Genomic DNA, 15,829 nt, shown 5'->3' with positions numbered 1-15,829 from the left:
AAATAACTGGCTACGCAAGCAATTAATGTTTAGCAGAATCATTCCCACAGATAAAGAAAAAATTCTTTTCTATATGTAAAATAGACTTTCATCTTCTTCTTCATAATTCTTGGAATCACAACTGGTAATTTTAATGACAAAACTTAGGGCATCTGTAGCTCTACACAGCTATGAGGACTGGCTCAAGGCATGAGCAGGGATGCTGAGGCTAATTCTGGGAGACATTCATAGCACCTAAAAATCATTCCCTAGCTGAGGTGTTGTGGGCTAGGCCAATACTTCTGACCTGACATGAGGATTGAAGACAACAAGAAAGAAGTTTTCCACAGGCTTCACAAATCAGAGCTTTATGTTTCGGTCACGTCACTCCTATTCCAGAAGACCACTGGTTTTATACACGTCCTGTCCATAGCTCTGTTCTCACACAAATAACTCTGGTTCTGTTGCATTGGATTGTTTTGTAGCCAGCTGGTATTTCCACTGGTATGAAAACAGGATCAGATCATCTGAGGCAAGGAAAGAAAATCCCTAAGCAATTCTGCAGTTTGCCCTGAAAATATCTATTATATGACTGTGCCAATGAAAGACAAACCAGGAGCAATGGAGTCCAAACAAATTTGTAAGTGAGGAAGCATTATCAAATTCTGTGACATCAGAAATGAGACCAGAGAAAATCTGGACAGAAATTTGGACTGTGGAGTGGATTTCTCCTATTCACAATGGCATTTAAATTAGATTGCCTGTTGCAACCTATTTTGTGAGCCTCACATGCAGATATTTACAAAGCAAAGAGGTGTTTGCAGTAATGAGGTTTCAGAGACCTTTTGGAAGGATGTTGTTCTAACCACTATGATAAATTCTCTAAAAATTCTGAATTTTGGTACCTAAGGTTTCAAAAAGTTTTCTGAGACCCTTCTGTACATCATGAAAGCTGCTAGAAAAAGTCATATTAAATGGAACAGTCTATAGTGAAAGAAATAATATTACAGAGAAACCTTGCCAGAAGCAAGAGCTCCTTATGAAAATTCAGGATAGGTGTCAATTTATTCTAATAAATAAAATTTCTGACAGATTGTTTGATTCATGAAAATGCTGCTACCTGGGTTTGTTTTGCTATTTTTGATTTTTTGAAAGAAAAAATAAGAAACTATTTTTTTTTACCCAGACAAACTGATTATCTCAAAATTCCTTGTCCATCTGTTTATAGTTTGAGCCAGGGTTAGTGACAAGATCTGACCAGGTGTTTCCCATTAGGGGAAACATAACAAAGAGGAAGAAAATGTAGTTTACCACTGTGAGACCTGCTTTTAAGGATGGCTATCATTAGAGCCAGCACATGTAGTTGAACTAATATTTGCATGCCATATAAGCATAGTGCAGCTACCTCCAGCACCTCTGTCACATTTCTTCTTTTCTTTCAGAGTAAATTTGAAAATGATCACAGCAAATGAAATTTATGAAGATATATTGCAGATATTCTCTAATGCCATTGGCTGACTCCAAGAAAACATGCCCTATCTTAATAGAATGGAAAGCCTTTTGCTGTCTAGGTGCAATCAAAGTCGTGTACTAATGCCTAAATGGCACTCAACTTCTCTAGAAACTGAGTCCCAGGGCCTCAGACAGCAAAGTGGTGAAAGCAGTTACGTGTAGAGGATTACAGCATTTCCTTTCTTATTTTCTTAGGAGGGAAAACACTTGAAACAGTTGAAATCTAGCCATCTTGTTTTATGTTCTTTCAGTAGTCTTTGAATGATGCACGAATTGATGCATTTCTATTTTCTCCCAAGCAGATTAAAACATTAGACATTAAGAAAATGTGAAAAATGGACCATAAATTTTCATCATAAAGAAGGATTCTTTAGCAAATATTTAATTATTCAGCAAAAGGAAATAATTTAGCAGCCAGCCTCCTACGTACTTATGGATAGATGTATGTCCTGAGTCCAGCCAGGATGGAGTTAATTTTTGCAGTAGACAGGAGCATGGCTAGGGCTGGGGGTTATTCCATGCCACCTGACCTTATTTCCAGGGGAGGGAGAAGGGGTCCCTTTACAGCCCAGAGCGTGGCATGGTCAGGTTTTGTCAGGGACTCCACGACACAGAGGGAGTGCAGGCACGGGAATCGTCCCACTGCAGTGCACCCCACTGTTGATATTCTTGCTGCTAGTCTTCATTTGCATTTTTCACTGCTGTTTCCAGTAAATTGTTCTTATTTCAACCCATGTTCTTCACCTTTCATGCCTCCAGTTCTCCTCTCCATCCCACCTCAGGGGACAGGGATGGGAGAGTGAGGAAGAAGCATGTGGCTTGGAGTGTTTTGGTGGGAGCACTAAATCCCATTGCTAAATCAATTTCCCATTGGGAAATCTCATTGCTAAACCACAGCAGCCTTGTTTGGCATCCAGTGTGGGGCATGAAGGGTTAATATAACAACAGACCTGAGCATTTGTCTAATCTGTGGATGTGGTACCTGACCCTGTCTGTGCCTCCATATGTGCTCGAGATGCTCCTCACAGTGTTCTGTTTTGGAGCAGGGAGGAGGATCAGGATTGCTCTCTTGCTGTTCTGTGTGATAGCAGCCTATGACATAACAACACCAGGGGAAGTGAGGGTTTTCTGGGATGTGCATCCAAAGCTCCTCTTCTATCCTTATCTCAGGGAACCTTCTACCCTTATCTACTTTTGGGAACACATGAATAATCATACCCAGTCTGTGGGAGAACAGGATGGGATTATTTTCCCCGTGTTTTCACCTCGCTTTTCTCCTTCAGAATTTTTTATTTCCTTTGGATGTTAAGGAATGCATGTTCTTATTGCTGCGTCTGGTATGTCTCCTTGGTGTGGTCTATATCACGTTTAGGGTCAAGAAAGCAATTTCTAGGAAGGTCATTCAAAGATTTGCCCTGTGTGTGGGTAGATTTGAGTGGCATAAAATATGGGAGAAAATGGCACTGTTTGGGGGAAAATTCTCTCTTATAATGGTTTGGAAGTTCATCTTCGAACAACTACAGGACCTAATAAACTGAGAGAATATTTGCAAGGAAAATGCTGGGGCAACTCCATAGATGAGCAACTTATTGCAGTGTGCTAGAGCCTGGCTACTCTTTACTGGACACAGGTCAACACCTGACAGTGCCCTCAGGGAAAGGAGGAGGAAATCAGACCAACCAGCACCACGGCCACTCAAATTCCAGCTGAAACAGGGGAACAACGCATGCAGGTAGCAGCTGCTCCTATACTACATACAAGACCAATTCAGTTTGTTTTGTGATGAATGAAGAGGAATCAGGAAATCCTTGTGGAAAGATTGTCCAAGACTGGTTTGGAAGTCTCAAGAAAGTTAGAGAGTCCCATGCCCCACCAATACAGAGCAGAGCCTCTGCCACCAGGAGCAGGTGCCCCACTGTGTGGAAGAGACAGTACACACAACAAAAAACTCCTGTGTGTTTTCCTGTGTGACTACAGAGAAGACATGAGGAAGTGGGATGGAAAACCCTCCTCTGCCCTGGCAACATGGGTACCTGGGCTGAGAGGAAGAGCAACCACCACAGGAAATTCTTCAAGGATCAGCGCCACTCCAGTTCCCACTGGACGAGCACTCAGACAAGAACAAGAGAGCTGATGTTACTTCCAATCCTCTTGAAGTTCTCCAGTGGATATTTAAAAGAAGCAAGCAATGATTACCATGACCAGGCCTGGAGGGCCCTGTCTCCAGCCAGGGGGAGGAAAAGGACAATCAGACCTATTGGACTGTGTGGATCCCCATGACCTGGCACAGAGACCCACAGGAGTGTAAGGTTTTAGCTGGCACTAGTGCACAGTGTACTCTGATGCCGTCAAGATATTGAGGGGCAGAATCCGTCTCTATTTCTGGGGTGACAGGGGGATCCCAACACATGACTGTACTGGAAATTGAAGTGACTCTGACTGGGAACAAATGGCAAACACGCCCCACTGTGACTGGCCCATGAACCCTTAGCAGAGATTGCCTCAAGAGAGGATATTTCAGCAACACTTGCAATACATTGATAACATCGTTGTTTGGAGAAAGAGAGCAGAGGAAATTAGAGAATCAAGAGAAGATAATACAGATCATCCCAAAGGCTTTAACACAAAACAAACTGAGGCAAAGGGAAGTCCCAAGAAACTCAGTTTTTAGGAGCAAGGTTACAAGAGGCACACTGTCAGTTTAAAATGGATATGGTCAACAAAATAGCAGGTATGTCCACACCAAGGAGCTAGAAAACTCCATGAACTTTCCCTAAGTGCTGTGGGGTTTTGAAGTATGCATATTGCAGATTACAGTCAGATTGCACATCCTCTCTATCACGTGGCAGGAAAGAAGAATGATTTTTAGAGGGGTCTTGAGCAGCTACAAGCTTTTGAGCCAACTAAACAGGAGATTGTTAATGCAGTAGCCCCTGGGCCAGTCAGGACAGGACAAAAAATGTGCTCCATGCTGCAGCCAGGGAGAATGGTCCTTCCTGGAGCCTCTGGCAAACAGCTTCAGGGGAGAGCAGAGGACAAACACCAGGGTTCTGGAGCTGGGGACGCAGCAGCTCTGAAGCCTGATACACCCCAAGCAAAAAGGACATGCTGACAGCGTATGAAGGGGTTCAGGCTGTTTTAGAAGAAGCACAGCCCCTCTCAGCACTCTGACTGTCAGCAGATGGCTGGATTTCAAAGAGGAAGTCCCTTCCACACCTGCTCCACCATGCTACATGGAATTAGTGGATTGCACCAATTGCACCATGATCTCAAACAGGAAACCACAATTGCCCAGGGATCTTGGAAGCCATCGTGAACTGGCCTAAAGGTGAAAATTTCATCAGAGGAGGAGGAGGAGGAGGAGAAAGTGAGAGGCTGAAGATGCCTCACAATATAATTGGCTGAAAGAAAATGAAAAATAATATACTCCCTCTACTGACGGTTCCTGCCGTAGTGTAGGGATACATTGAAAGTGGGAAGTTACTGTAGAAAGTTCTACACAGAACTGCAGAAGTATTCTACACAAGTCACAGAAGATACTGGGGTAGATCATATCAAACTGCAGAGCTGAAAGCAATTCAGCAGATATCATTGAATGAGAGAAATGGCCAGCACTCTCTTTGCCTTTGCACTTGACTCAATGAATGATAGCAAACTGTCTGTGGAGGTGTTTGGACCTGTGGAGAAAGACCAAGGCAGCACAGGTAAAAAGCAAAGGCCACGTGGTTAATGAACACCTGAGGCTCTGCCAGCAGAGCTCACCCTGCCCAAACGCACTCCCATGTGCTCTAGAAGGGGATGCAGTCTCCGTGGTGCACATAAGGAATGTTGTGGAAGACAGGTTGAATCAGTCCTGCCTCAAGCAGGTGAACCCATCTGTGGGACCTGGTGACCTTGGAGGTTAGAGGGCCAGGGAAACACAATGCATTACTCAAGGGGATTTGGGTTTTTTGTGCAAGAACAGTCTGTAATGTTGAATTGTATAATATTTGTTGCTGAATGACACTACATACACACAGCGTATTCCATAACTACCATGGAAAATGAGCACAGCCAGTTCCAGATACACTAATTTTTTTGTGAGTTCCTGATGTAGCAACCAGCTGACAGCGCACCAGCCCTCCTGTCCTGGAAGGTCTAGGATGGGTAGAACCCACAGTCTTGGACTAGATGAATTTCACAGACATGCTGGAGGGACAGCTGTTGACGATGGAAATTATGCCTGTGCTCGTGTGTGTATACATATATATATATGTATGTATATATATATATATATACACATACATATATCTGTTTGTGTGTGTGTGTATAACTGGAAGGTGTCATATGGGCAAGACACAGATGATACAGAGATGAATCATGTCCTGGTTCCAGCCAGGATGGAGTTAATTTCTGCAGTAGTCAGGGGAGGCAGGGTCAGGACTTGGAAGATTTTCTAAACTGCTGCACTGTTAGTTCCAGTGGTGGGGGAAGGGGTCCCTTTCCAGTGGAAATTTCTTGGAGCCCCCTTTCCAGGGGTCCCTTTCCAGGGCAGGTATTGTCAGGGGTTCCCTGCAGTATAGTTGTGAGCGCTGGTATGAGAATTGCTCACCTGTTGTGAGCTTTATAGTAATTTATACTGTTCCTGTTTCTGTTCATTACCTTATTTCTCTGCTGTTTCCAGTAAATTGGTCTTAGCTCAGCCGGTGATCTTTACCTTTTGTCCATCCAATTGTCCTCTCCATCCCCAGCAGAGGAGGGGGAGCAGGCAGCTGAGCATGGTTTGGAGTGTCTCAGTGGGAAAACTAAATTGCTAAATACCATTCCTAAGTCACAACAACATGTAAGTCTAAAAACACAGCTCCTGAAGGCCAATATTCAGACAGATATTTGACGTCATGTACAAGGTTATAATACTCAAGCCATAGCACTTTTTAAAGGCTTAAAAATCTTAAAACAGATGGGTTATTCCTTCACAACCCATCTGTTTTTCTTCCCTTTTAGAAGACACATGGGACCACTGTCAGAGACAGTGACATAAGGACATCTAGGTAAAGGACCAAAAAGTGGTCTTTGAAGTCTAAGATTCATGTTTAAAACATTTTTCATATAGTAAATGCTATGAATAAAATCAGGAAAACAAAGTCTTGAAGTTCAAGGATTTGTAAATAGAGTGAGAGAAGAATTTATTGAGTTTCTTTTTAGTTTCCTTTAGATTTAAAGAACAAACAGTAGCTAGATTTGTAATTATGCCTCTGTCTTCTTTAAAAGAGTCTTTGATGACGGGGGCTGTGTTGTGCAGTGCCCCAGGGGAAAGTTTGAATTCAAGCAGCACTGTCACCTGTGCCATCACACCTGCCTGGACTGCGCTGGCAGTGAGCCTAACAAATGCACCGCTTGTGGAACAGGTAAGTGAGATTTCATTTTGCCAGCTTTTCCCCTCCCTTGGCCTCTAAATTCCCTTTTCCCTCAGCACTCAAGGGCCAGTTGTTAGATCCAATAAAACGAGTAGTGCTTTTACTACCAATCTGTATCACAATCTTCTTGTGACTCGGAACGGGATTGGAACTCAATTTTTTTTTAAAGTACAAGAAAACACAACTATGTATTGTCCTTTCAACTTAATGCATTTCCCTTGGTGTGTTTTCAATAGGAGCTCTGTTAACAGAAACTGAAACAAAAAAAAAAAAAAAGGAACAAAAACCTACATAGCTTGCCTCTGGAAAAGAAAGCTTCATACATGCTTCCCCCACCCACTGCACAGGATGTGCTACACTGAAATGGAGCCAGTTTGCTCAAGCAGGCAGGGAGCCAGGCTGCTTACCTAAGCATCCCTCTGGGAGAGCCTAAAAAATAAGTGGGGTAGGTTCCACTGGATGTTGCTGTGTCCCTAGAGCTGAACAAACAGGGTTTGCAAAGAGAAGCTTATCACCAATACACATTTTTATAGACCTTAGGTTGAGAGGAATGCTAATGTAGCTAATTTTGTGGAAATTCCAAAAAGCCACTCTTCTGCTTTTGAAATTCTGTTTTAAAAATTATTTCCTATTGTCTCTCTAATGCCTGATCAGCAAAAACCTGAGGCCATTACCTCCAAGTAATGGAGGTAATGTGCAACTAGTAATGTGCAACTAGTCTGAACTGTCCTTGGAAATGAGTATTTAAGATGTAATTTATAATAGAGAATAATTTCTTATGAGCTGTGTTCTGAGGGTTCACAATAGATTCACGGCCTTTTTCATTTCAGTTACTATTTCATTTCTGTCCTAATCAACAATGGCATGGACTTCATTTAGTAATAAGTGTCTAAACTACAAGTAAACGCTCATATGGCTGCATTAATTAGTTGTACTGATGATGAGACTGACTATCTTACTTTGGGAAATCTGGCTCAGTAGATGAAGTTTTCAAATGGAACTTCAGGTCTAATGTGAGACCAAGTTTGCATAATTGTTCCCCAAGTCTCTCCCTTGTGGAGGACAGCAAGATATATTTCTGTTTTTCTGTAAATCAGGAAAGATGCTGATGAGACTCACACCCTCAGGAGGCAGGAAAATTAAAGATTTGTGTATGAAAAGGAAAACAAACAAACAAATAATTTTCAACTTGTGCTATGGTGTGGCATTGTTGCCTAGTAGAGATGCTTTCTCTGCATTTTCAAAAATAAATTCTAGTCAGCAAATTTTTGCTCTGCAGTTAAGGCAATGAAATGCACTTAGCACAGCTGTATGTGTACTTTCTGCTGCGGGGTAACTGATTAGAAATCTCCCCATGCTGCAGCACATGGCACGTGAAGTTATCTGAGTTTTCACAGGCTTGACTCAGCAGGATTTGGAGCAGGGCACCTCCCAGTTCTCATGCATTAGAGAATGTTTGTGCTTTTATAGCTAGTAGCTGCACATCTGCTATTTAAATTCAAATCTAGGTTATTCCACTAAACTGAGGATTACAGCTTAATCTTCTAGGGACACAGATTGACTCTTTCCAAAGGTGAAGTGGGCCATTTTGCTTTACAAAAAATGACTGTATATTTATTGTACATTTGCAATGTATTGCAAATACTTGCCTGTTCTCTGCAAGAGAACTCAGCGGTGGAAAAATCTTGATTTTTTTTTTTTATTAGATTGATGGATGTAAAGAGTAATTGGTCTCTGGCATGACATTTTATATGCCATAAATCCCCAGGAATGTGAAAAGTTTGAGGTCCTGAAACTTTTATACATCTCATTTGGTGTAAAACTGTAAAATGCAGCAGTCAGTGTCTCTACTGCAGCACTACAACTTCATAAACCTTCTTCTCATGCCACAAATGCCCTCTGTGGCTGACAGCTTTTCCCCATTTGTTTGCCACAGACAGCAGAGGAGTGGAACGTTTCCTGTACCATGGGGAGTGCAGAGACCATTGTCCTCCAGGCCACTTCCACTTGGAGCACACCTGCGTCCCTTGCCCTGGCCACTGTGAGGTGTGCCTGGACTCCAGCCACTGCAAAAGGTGTTCCAGAGGCTACTACCTTGCTCAAAATGTGTGTGAGAAGCACAGCTGTAGAGAAGGTGAGTGTCCTTCAGTAGGAGATAACAAGCACTCTATTGAAATTATTACAGAAATCTGCTTAAGCATATTAAAAAATGTTTTGAAACACACACCTGACTCTGAGGTCCTCAAGTACCAGCTCTGATCCTCTTCTAGTTTCATGTTATTGTAAAGTAAGAGTGTTTTCCTCAAATTGAGTGGGTTATGCAAAAACAAATGAGAAAACAAATTTCCATTTTCTTTCTCCTTTTCTGATTTGAATCAAGTTTATTTCCGGGAACCTTGCTGAGTGGTTCCAAATGTTGCATTATCTAGAATTAAACTGATGATTTGCAAAACACAGGTGAAGTGGAAGATCCTGACTCTGAAGACTGCATACCGTGTTCAGATGGATGCCAGAGCTGCAGACAGGGTAAATAATCCCTTCATCAACCTTATTGTTATTCTAAAGTAGTGACAATTTAGTTCCCCTCAGTCTTGTCATCATCTTAAGTGCATGCTGCTGAGCAGCTACTTACTGGTGCAGGTGGTTTCTCAACAAGTAAATTATATTCCATACTATATTTATTTTTGAAATAAATTTCTAAAATTTATATTCAGCATAAAGAAGAATCATTTTCTAATAATTTAGCTATTAAAATTTGCAGAACTTTTATTTTTTCCTGTTTGAATGCCATACTCAGATTGAAAGACTTACTGACTTTAGAAAGCTATTGAACTATTATCAGACTCAGAATTGTCTATGCCTCAAAACAGATTGCCACCCTGTCCTTTTTCTTCAAGAATATAGACATAAGGACAATCTTTTAATTTCATTCAAGAACAAGGTATTGCAATAACAATGCTGCTGCCCTAAAAAATTCCTTGTATACTTTTCAAGGATGGTACAGGCTAATTCATCCATGTGCAGCTTATTTGGTGTTCCTGTGAAACAGAAAAGAAAGGAAATGCGCTGAGTTGAAAATGCAACCAGCAGTCTTAAATAAAAAGAGGGGTTTGGGATTCAGGTGGAATCTCAGCTTGCCACGTAGCTGTTGCAGCTGCCCTACAGTTCCAGGGGGTTCTCTTCCTACCCGAATATCCAGAGAAAGTGAGATTGTTTGTAAGGAGTCAGCAAGTGCAGAGGGTGCAATCACGGGTGAACGCTTATAGTCCTGTGGAGGTCTGCTAGAAGGGTGTGGAACTCCCCTCCAGGCAAGCACAGACTCTGCTTTGTCATGTTCCAGAAGTGAAAACCTTGGATGCAAAAATATTCTCTTTCCATAAAAACTGTATCGCTCACATTCAGAGCTACCATCCATGCCTGGGACATTTTCTGGATTTGAGTTACCAGTTCTGAAAAACTTAGATGCCATTGTCTGCAACAAACTCGAAAACACAACTGTCTGTGCAGCTCTTCTTCTGGCTGCACTAACTGGCACACCTAACTTACCATGAAGATTTTCATCACATAATTCCTTCTTTCTGCCGGTTGTCCGATGTAGTGTGTGATACCATAAAACATTTCCTGTGATGCTGGTGACCAGCCATTCCCTGTGAATTCAGCCAAGCCTAAGGATTTCCTCTGTGACTACAACTGCCCCGTCCAAATTGTTGACTGGAGAGATGGTTTGAACATGAATGCAACTACACTGTGTTCTCCTTTTACATGGTGTGTTTTCCAGATTCATGGCAGCTGCCTGCTTGGCAGAGGGGAGAAGAAGTTAAGGGAGAGTTTATGTTTCAATACCTATCTTTATTGGTGCTATCAGATGTCACTTCCCCATGCTAATATTTTCTGTGATTTTTACAGTGATGGTGACTTCAAATTACTTGTTTTTCTTCTGAAACGGTGTAGTGGCAATCAGTGTTTTGAATTGGGTAGATATTTAATATGTATGAATAGATGAATAGCAACTCTTTAAAAAATTTAATAATTTTAAGTTATTTAGAGGAAGATTTTCTTTATTATGAACTTAATAGCTGTGCATAAGGAGACTGAAAGGCTGTTCATGGTCAGCTGGCATACAGAAAAAGGGGCTATACTCTTTTGCCTTTTTCCTGGGAGAATCACTGATCTCCTAAATATTAATCATCCATAACATTACATACTTTCAACTTCTTGCACTCAAAGTTCTGATTTAAAAGAGGGCTTTTAAGAGCTTCAACATTCAGTACAATGGCTGCAGGTAAAACAAAGACTGAATTAATTTTCACTGCTACATAAAGTCAGAAGTATGAAGACGCCAGAGTTTATTTACAGGCATTCTATTAAGGAAAGCCTTTGGTGCTCATGATGCATATATTACTGAGAGTCAGAGGTTGGTTTGCTGTTCTACTTGGAAAAGAAGAACAGTAGTGGCCTAAAAGCACAGTCACAAGCAGATTTTCCAAACTGTAATATGTTCTTGAAATAAATAAGAACCTGTCAGCTGTAACTTAAAATTAGTCAGGTAGCTACGGTAGATACCTATATCTACCTACATTGTATGGCAAATATTTGCTTGTATTTTCACTCTTAACATTCAGTGAGTTTTCAGGCATATCAACAACTTCATTCATAGTTAAGTACACTAGTGACTTTCTCATGTCTAATCAGAAAGCTGATGTGTTTAGAAACTTTCATAAAAACCATGAAAAGCAAAATTTTTCATGCCTGTCTCCTACAAGAAGTTTATTATTTTGCAAACTCTAGAGAAATTACACTGCCATAAAAATAACTTAAAATACTACCATTTCAAGGTGAGAAAATAAGGAATGTGCTACATTTAGTTTCACAGTTTCATAGTCTTTCTACAGACTCCATTTTAAAGCTAAGTGGATGCTGCATGGCCTTGCAGTTTCTTTTTCCTATCTTCCCTTTAACACAACAGAATAATTTATTCTAGTAACTATAGAGAAGGTGTGGGAAAAGTTCAATGCTATGAAAATTTCAGGTAAAACTGCAATGGGGAAAAAAGGTAGTAATCATAGCAATTGGAATAGAAATTTACATAGTTCACATACTGAAAAGTAGTTGTTCATACACACAACTGCAAATATATTTTTTGCATATTTATGGATCCTCAGCTGACTGAAGACCATTCTCTCATAGAAAATCATTCAGCACCTGCTTCTTCTAAATGCTTTAAGATCCTTCAATATAAACTCTAAGAAGTAAAAATAATTAACTTCTTCAGTTTATACTGAGCACAGGGTCGCTTACAGAAGCTTTATTCCATTTAAATTCTAAACATTCTAAACCAGCAAAATGCAAAACATTCTCTTACTGTCTACAAATTACAAAGATTATTATATTTTTCTTTTTCCTTGTAGACAGAACTCCAGTTTTTTGGAGGAATATATATTCATATTAAGGTAACTGAACTGCCTGTTTTCCTACTGGCTTGAAAGAGTTTTGCTCAAAAAATCATTTTCACAAGGCACAAATCAGTAGTGACACTACATCCAGATTAAGACAGAGGTATCATACTTTTGTAATGGTTGCATGCTTTGCATCCCATATCAGGCATTTCAGAGAAGAAAGTAAAACCCACACAGTAAGTAACACTGCAGGTTATTCCTCACCAGGAGGAATACTACAGTGTGAGGATACTAAAGTAGATAATGTTTGTTTGTAAGACCTCCTGGAATCCTCAAGGAATGTAGTCAAATCTATTTGGTTTCCTCCAAGTTTGGAGTGGGTTTTGTTTTAAGGCACCAGTGTGGCAATATATCTTCATTGTATCAACACTGAAAGTCTAAGAGCAGAGATAGGAACTGAGGGAGAAACTAAATCAATGACAGGTAATTCTATGTAGTTAAAATACAAATTATGCCTTCTTTTAAATTCAGTTAATTATCTTCTTTCTGTTTCACTTCATTAATTCAGAGGCCACTAATATTTTAGGATGTAAAGAATCTTTAGCGCTCACAGGTGCCATTCTGCCTGCAGACACTAAGTCCTGGATGTGCTGATAGGAGCTTTGCCTTAGAAAGCACTAACCTCCAGGAAATCTACAGCTTTGTGTGCACAGTGTCCAAACAATGGCTGTGCACATCAGGGTTCACCTCCTCTCTTTGTCCTGCCCTCAGGCTCTGGGGTGCACTGGGCTCTGTGGATGCCACAGGAGCACAATTGTCACAACTCCCCACGAGACCTGAAAGGCACAAGACTCTAGCACAGGCACAAGCCAAGGCTTAAGGGTGACCTCAGTACCTATGTTTAAATTCTTAAGAACTTCAAATAGACCCCTATTTAGGTGAAAGCAAATATTGGACAGACCAAGTGTCCAAGAAAGTGTGCTCGATACATCACAAGCCCACACAGCCAAGATTATCTTTATGATACCTTATGTCTTTGGTACCTCAGCTCCTATAACCCAGTTTTGGACATGGTGAGTTTACAATTCAGAGCAGCAATGAATGGCTGCTCCCTCTGATGCAGAAAGATGGGAACTGCAGCTCTTCATTACCTTTGGCCATCAGGTTTTGATTAAATTTTAATGTCTTTTTTCTGGTGGGTGCCAGTAAACATCATGAAGTCTACAAAATTAAGTCCAGTTTCCTCAACAAAAGCAGCTTTAGAAAGACAAAATTCTGCTGCATAAAATATTAAGGAAGAGGATTTTCTCTATGCCATCGCAGCATTAACCTTCCACCTCTCAATGCACGTTCACTTAGATATCTAGATAACTGCAGGATAGCATTCATATTTTCTCAAGACTTTTAAAACCATAATGAATTTCAGACACCTTCTTCAAAGCTAAACTTTCCTTTTTAGAAAGCCTGTGGCTGTAAGCCAACACTCAGAACAAGAGAAAAAAATAAGGTAAAACTGTAGATTCTGAGCCACTTATAGTAATTATTCAAAGAGAACTTCAGAGTCAATAAAACACAAAAACATAAAAGTCTTGGCTCCTAGTTCTTATGTTTAAAATACATGTGGACTAAAGTGTTTTCTCAAACAACTTTAGCTCTCTCTCTAATCATACAATTTGCATATGCCCTTTTGCACTTACACAATGAACAGATACCAAATTTGGCTACCTTTGAAGGTGATAAGTGACAAAATTCTCTGATACGCCTTATCTACTGGCTTTCATATGTACATTTCACAAGCAGAAATTGCCACACCAGTGACTAATAATGCTGAGTAAATAGACACTCCTAGCTCACTGAGCAGGTGAACATTTGCAGCACATGGACCTCTCACAGATAACTCATAGGAACCAGTGGAGGAAGGTCTTCCTCTCAGAAGTGAGTCAGGCATCCTCTCAATTTCCACTGCCAATCCTCCTGACAGTTTGCTCCCAAGGAGTCACACGTTCCTGAGCCAGTTCTTGATCACTTCTGGGTTCTCTTCCACTCACCTCACCCAACCTGCAAAAGTAAAACACCTTATGTTATGAATAGTTCTTATGGATTCCTACAGAATATCTCATCTCCATGCAGCAAAATACAATATATACCAACTCTTGATCCATCCAAATTTCTACAGTGAACACCATGACATGGCTTTGCAACCTTTGCACTAGGACGGTTTTCAAAGGCTAACACAGACAGTAAAGTACTCCTCAGTTGGGTGCAGAGTGAAAAGTGTTCAGCAAAGTTATAACACTTTTCTCTTTCAAAGATATCTTACAAAAGAAATTGAGAAAACCCAAGAAGCCATGTCCCCGAGAATAAAGGCCTGCCAAAGAGGCATTTAGGCCCAAGTGTGGCATTTAGCATCTTTGATCTAGCAAGGTAAATTCTGAGACACTCTCAAAGGTCATCCAGAACCTAACTATTTAATTTGGTTGAGGTTACAAGGTCTATGTGAATAACATAAAGTTTTAAAGGCTGAAAGTGAGAATAAATAATACACAAATGATCAACAAGATCCATTATACAGCGTGGAATAGAGGAATATAGAGTTTATAGAGTTTATAAAGCTGTGGGAGTGAGAAGAAAAGTATTTGGAGAAGATTTAAGGAAGTGTGAGGCAGCTGAAAGAGCAGCACTGTCCACGGACTCAGACTTACAGATACAGATTTATCATTACATGATAAAAGAGTGAAAACTCCTCTGGTTCCCATAGCAACGTAAGAAAGAGAAAGGAAAACTTCATTTCTGCAATCCATCCCTGATGATGAATAGACTTTGGCTTTCAAGACAAAATTATCATAAGGATCTCAGAGTAAATCTTCCACAAAAGGTTAGTCATGCAGAAGGGGTTTAAGATTTTCAGATAGTAAGACTTTTTTCTACAAGCTTCTGTGGTGATAATATGCAATCTGTGCGGAAACAAATGCCCAACAAGTTTTGGAACTGTTCTCTGATTTTCAGTCCTGACATTTCAGGGTAAGCAGAACATTACATTGGAGCATGCTGTCTTCCCTAGAGTGTAGGTAAAAGAGAATTTCGTTCCACATTGAAGGTACAAAGTGCATGTATTGAAAAAACTTTCTTTCTTTGATTTTTTTCATTTTCTGAGGAAAAAAACCCTATTTCCTGTGTAAAATCTGGGCTTAGGAAAAATCACTGGAAAAGCTCAAGATATGAGACCAAACCTTGAATTCTGCAAGTACAGAATATTCCAGATTTCAGTTTAAAGTTCTCCACAGAAATTAGAGCATGGAAGAAAACTACTCAGATCAGACCAGAAATTCACCTAGCTCAGAAGCCACTGACCAAACATACTTCTAAAATTACATATACAAACAAAGCATGTATTTTTTACTCCTTCAACAATTTGCAGTTCAGAAGCTTCATGAATCAAAACAGTCAAGAAATGTTAACTGCTGAATCTTTCTGCTGGAATTACTGAAGAAAATACACATTAAAACAAATATAACCTAAACCATCTTCAGACCAGATCTTCTTTTC

General features: G+C 40.4%; 1 protein-coding gene across 1 annotated transcript in view; it reads left to right on the top strand.

The window, feature by feature from the left end:
* PCSK5 (proprotein convertase subtilisin/kexin type 5) overlaps positions 1-15,829 on the top strand; it is a 228,426-nt gene that overhangs the window by 182,789 nt on the left and 29,808 nt on the right. Inside the window, exons 22-24 of the mRNA XM_054283563.1 lie at positions 6,742-6,878; positions 8,824-9,021; positions 9,345-9,413. Coding sequence (XP_054139538.1) covers positions 6,742-6,878; positions 8,824-9,021; positions 9,345-9,413 — 404 coding nt within the window. The remainder of the gene's footprint in view (positions 1-6,741; positions 6,879-8,823; positions 9,022-9,344; positions 9,414-15,829) is intronic.

Source organism: Melozone crissalis, unplaced genomic scaffold, assembly GCF_028551555.1.
Source record: "Melozone crissalis strain CALT ecotype California unplaced genomic scaffold, PUWL_Pcris_2 ptg000036l_1, whole genome shotgun sequence".
NCBI classification, from domain to species: Eukaryota; Metazoa; Chordata; class Aves; order Passeriformes; family Passerellidae; genus Melozone; species Melozone crissalis.
The sequence above is the reverse complement of the archived record's forward strand: the minus strand, read 5'-3'. Positions and strand labels throughout refer to the sequence as shown.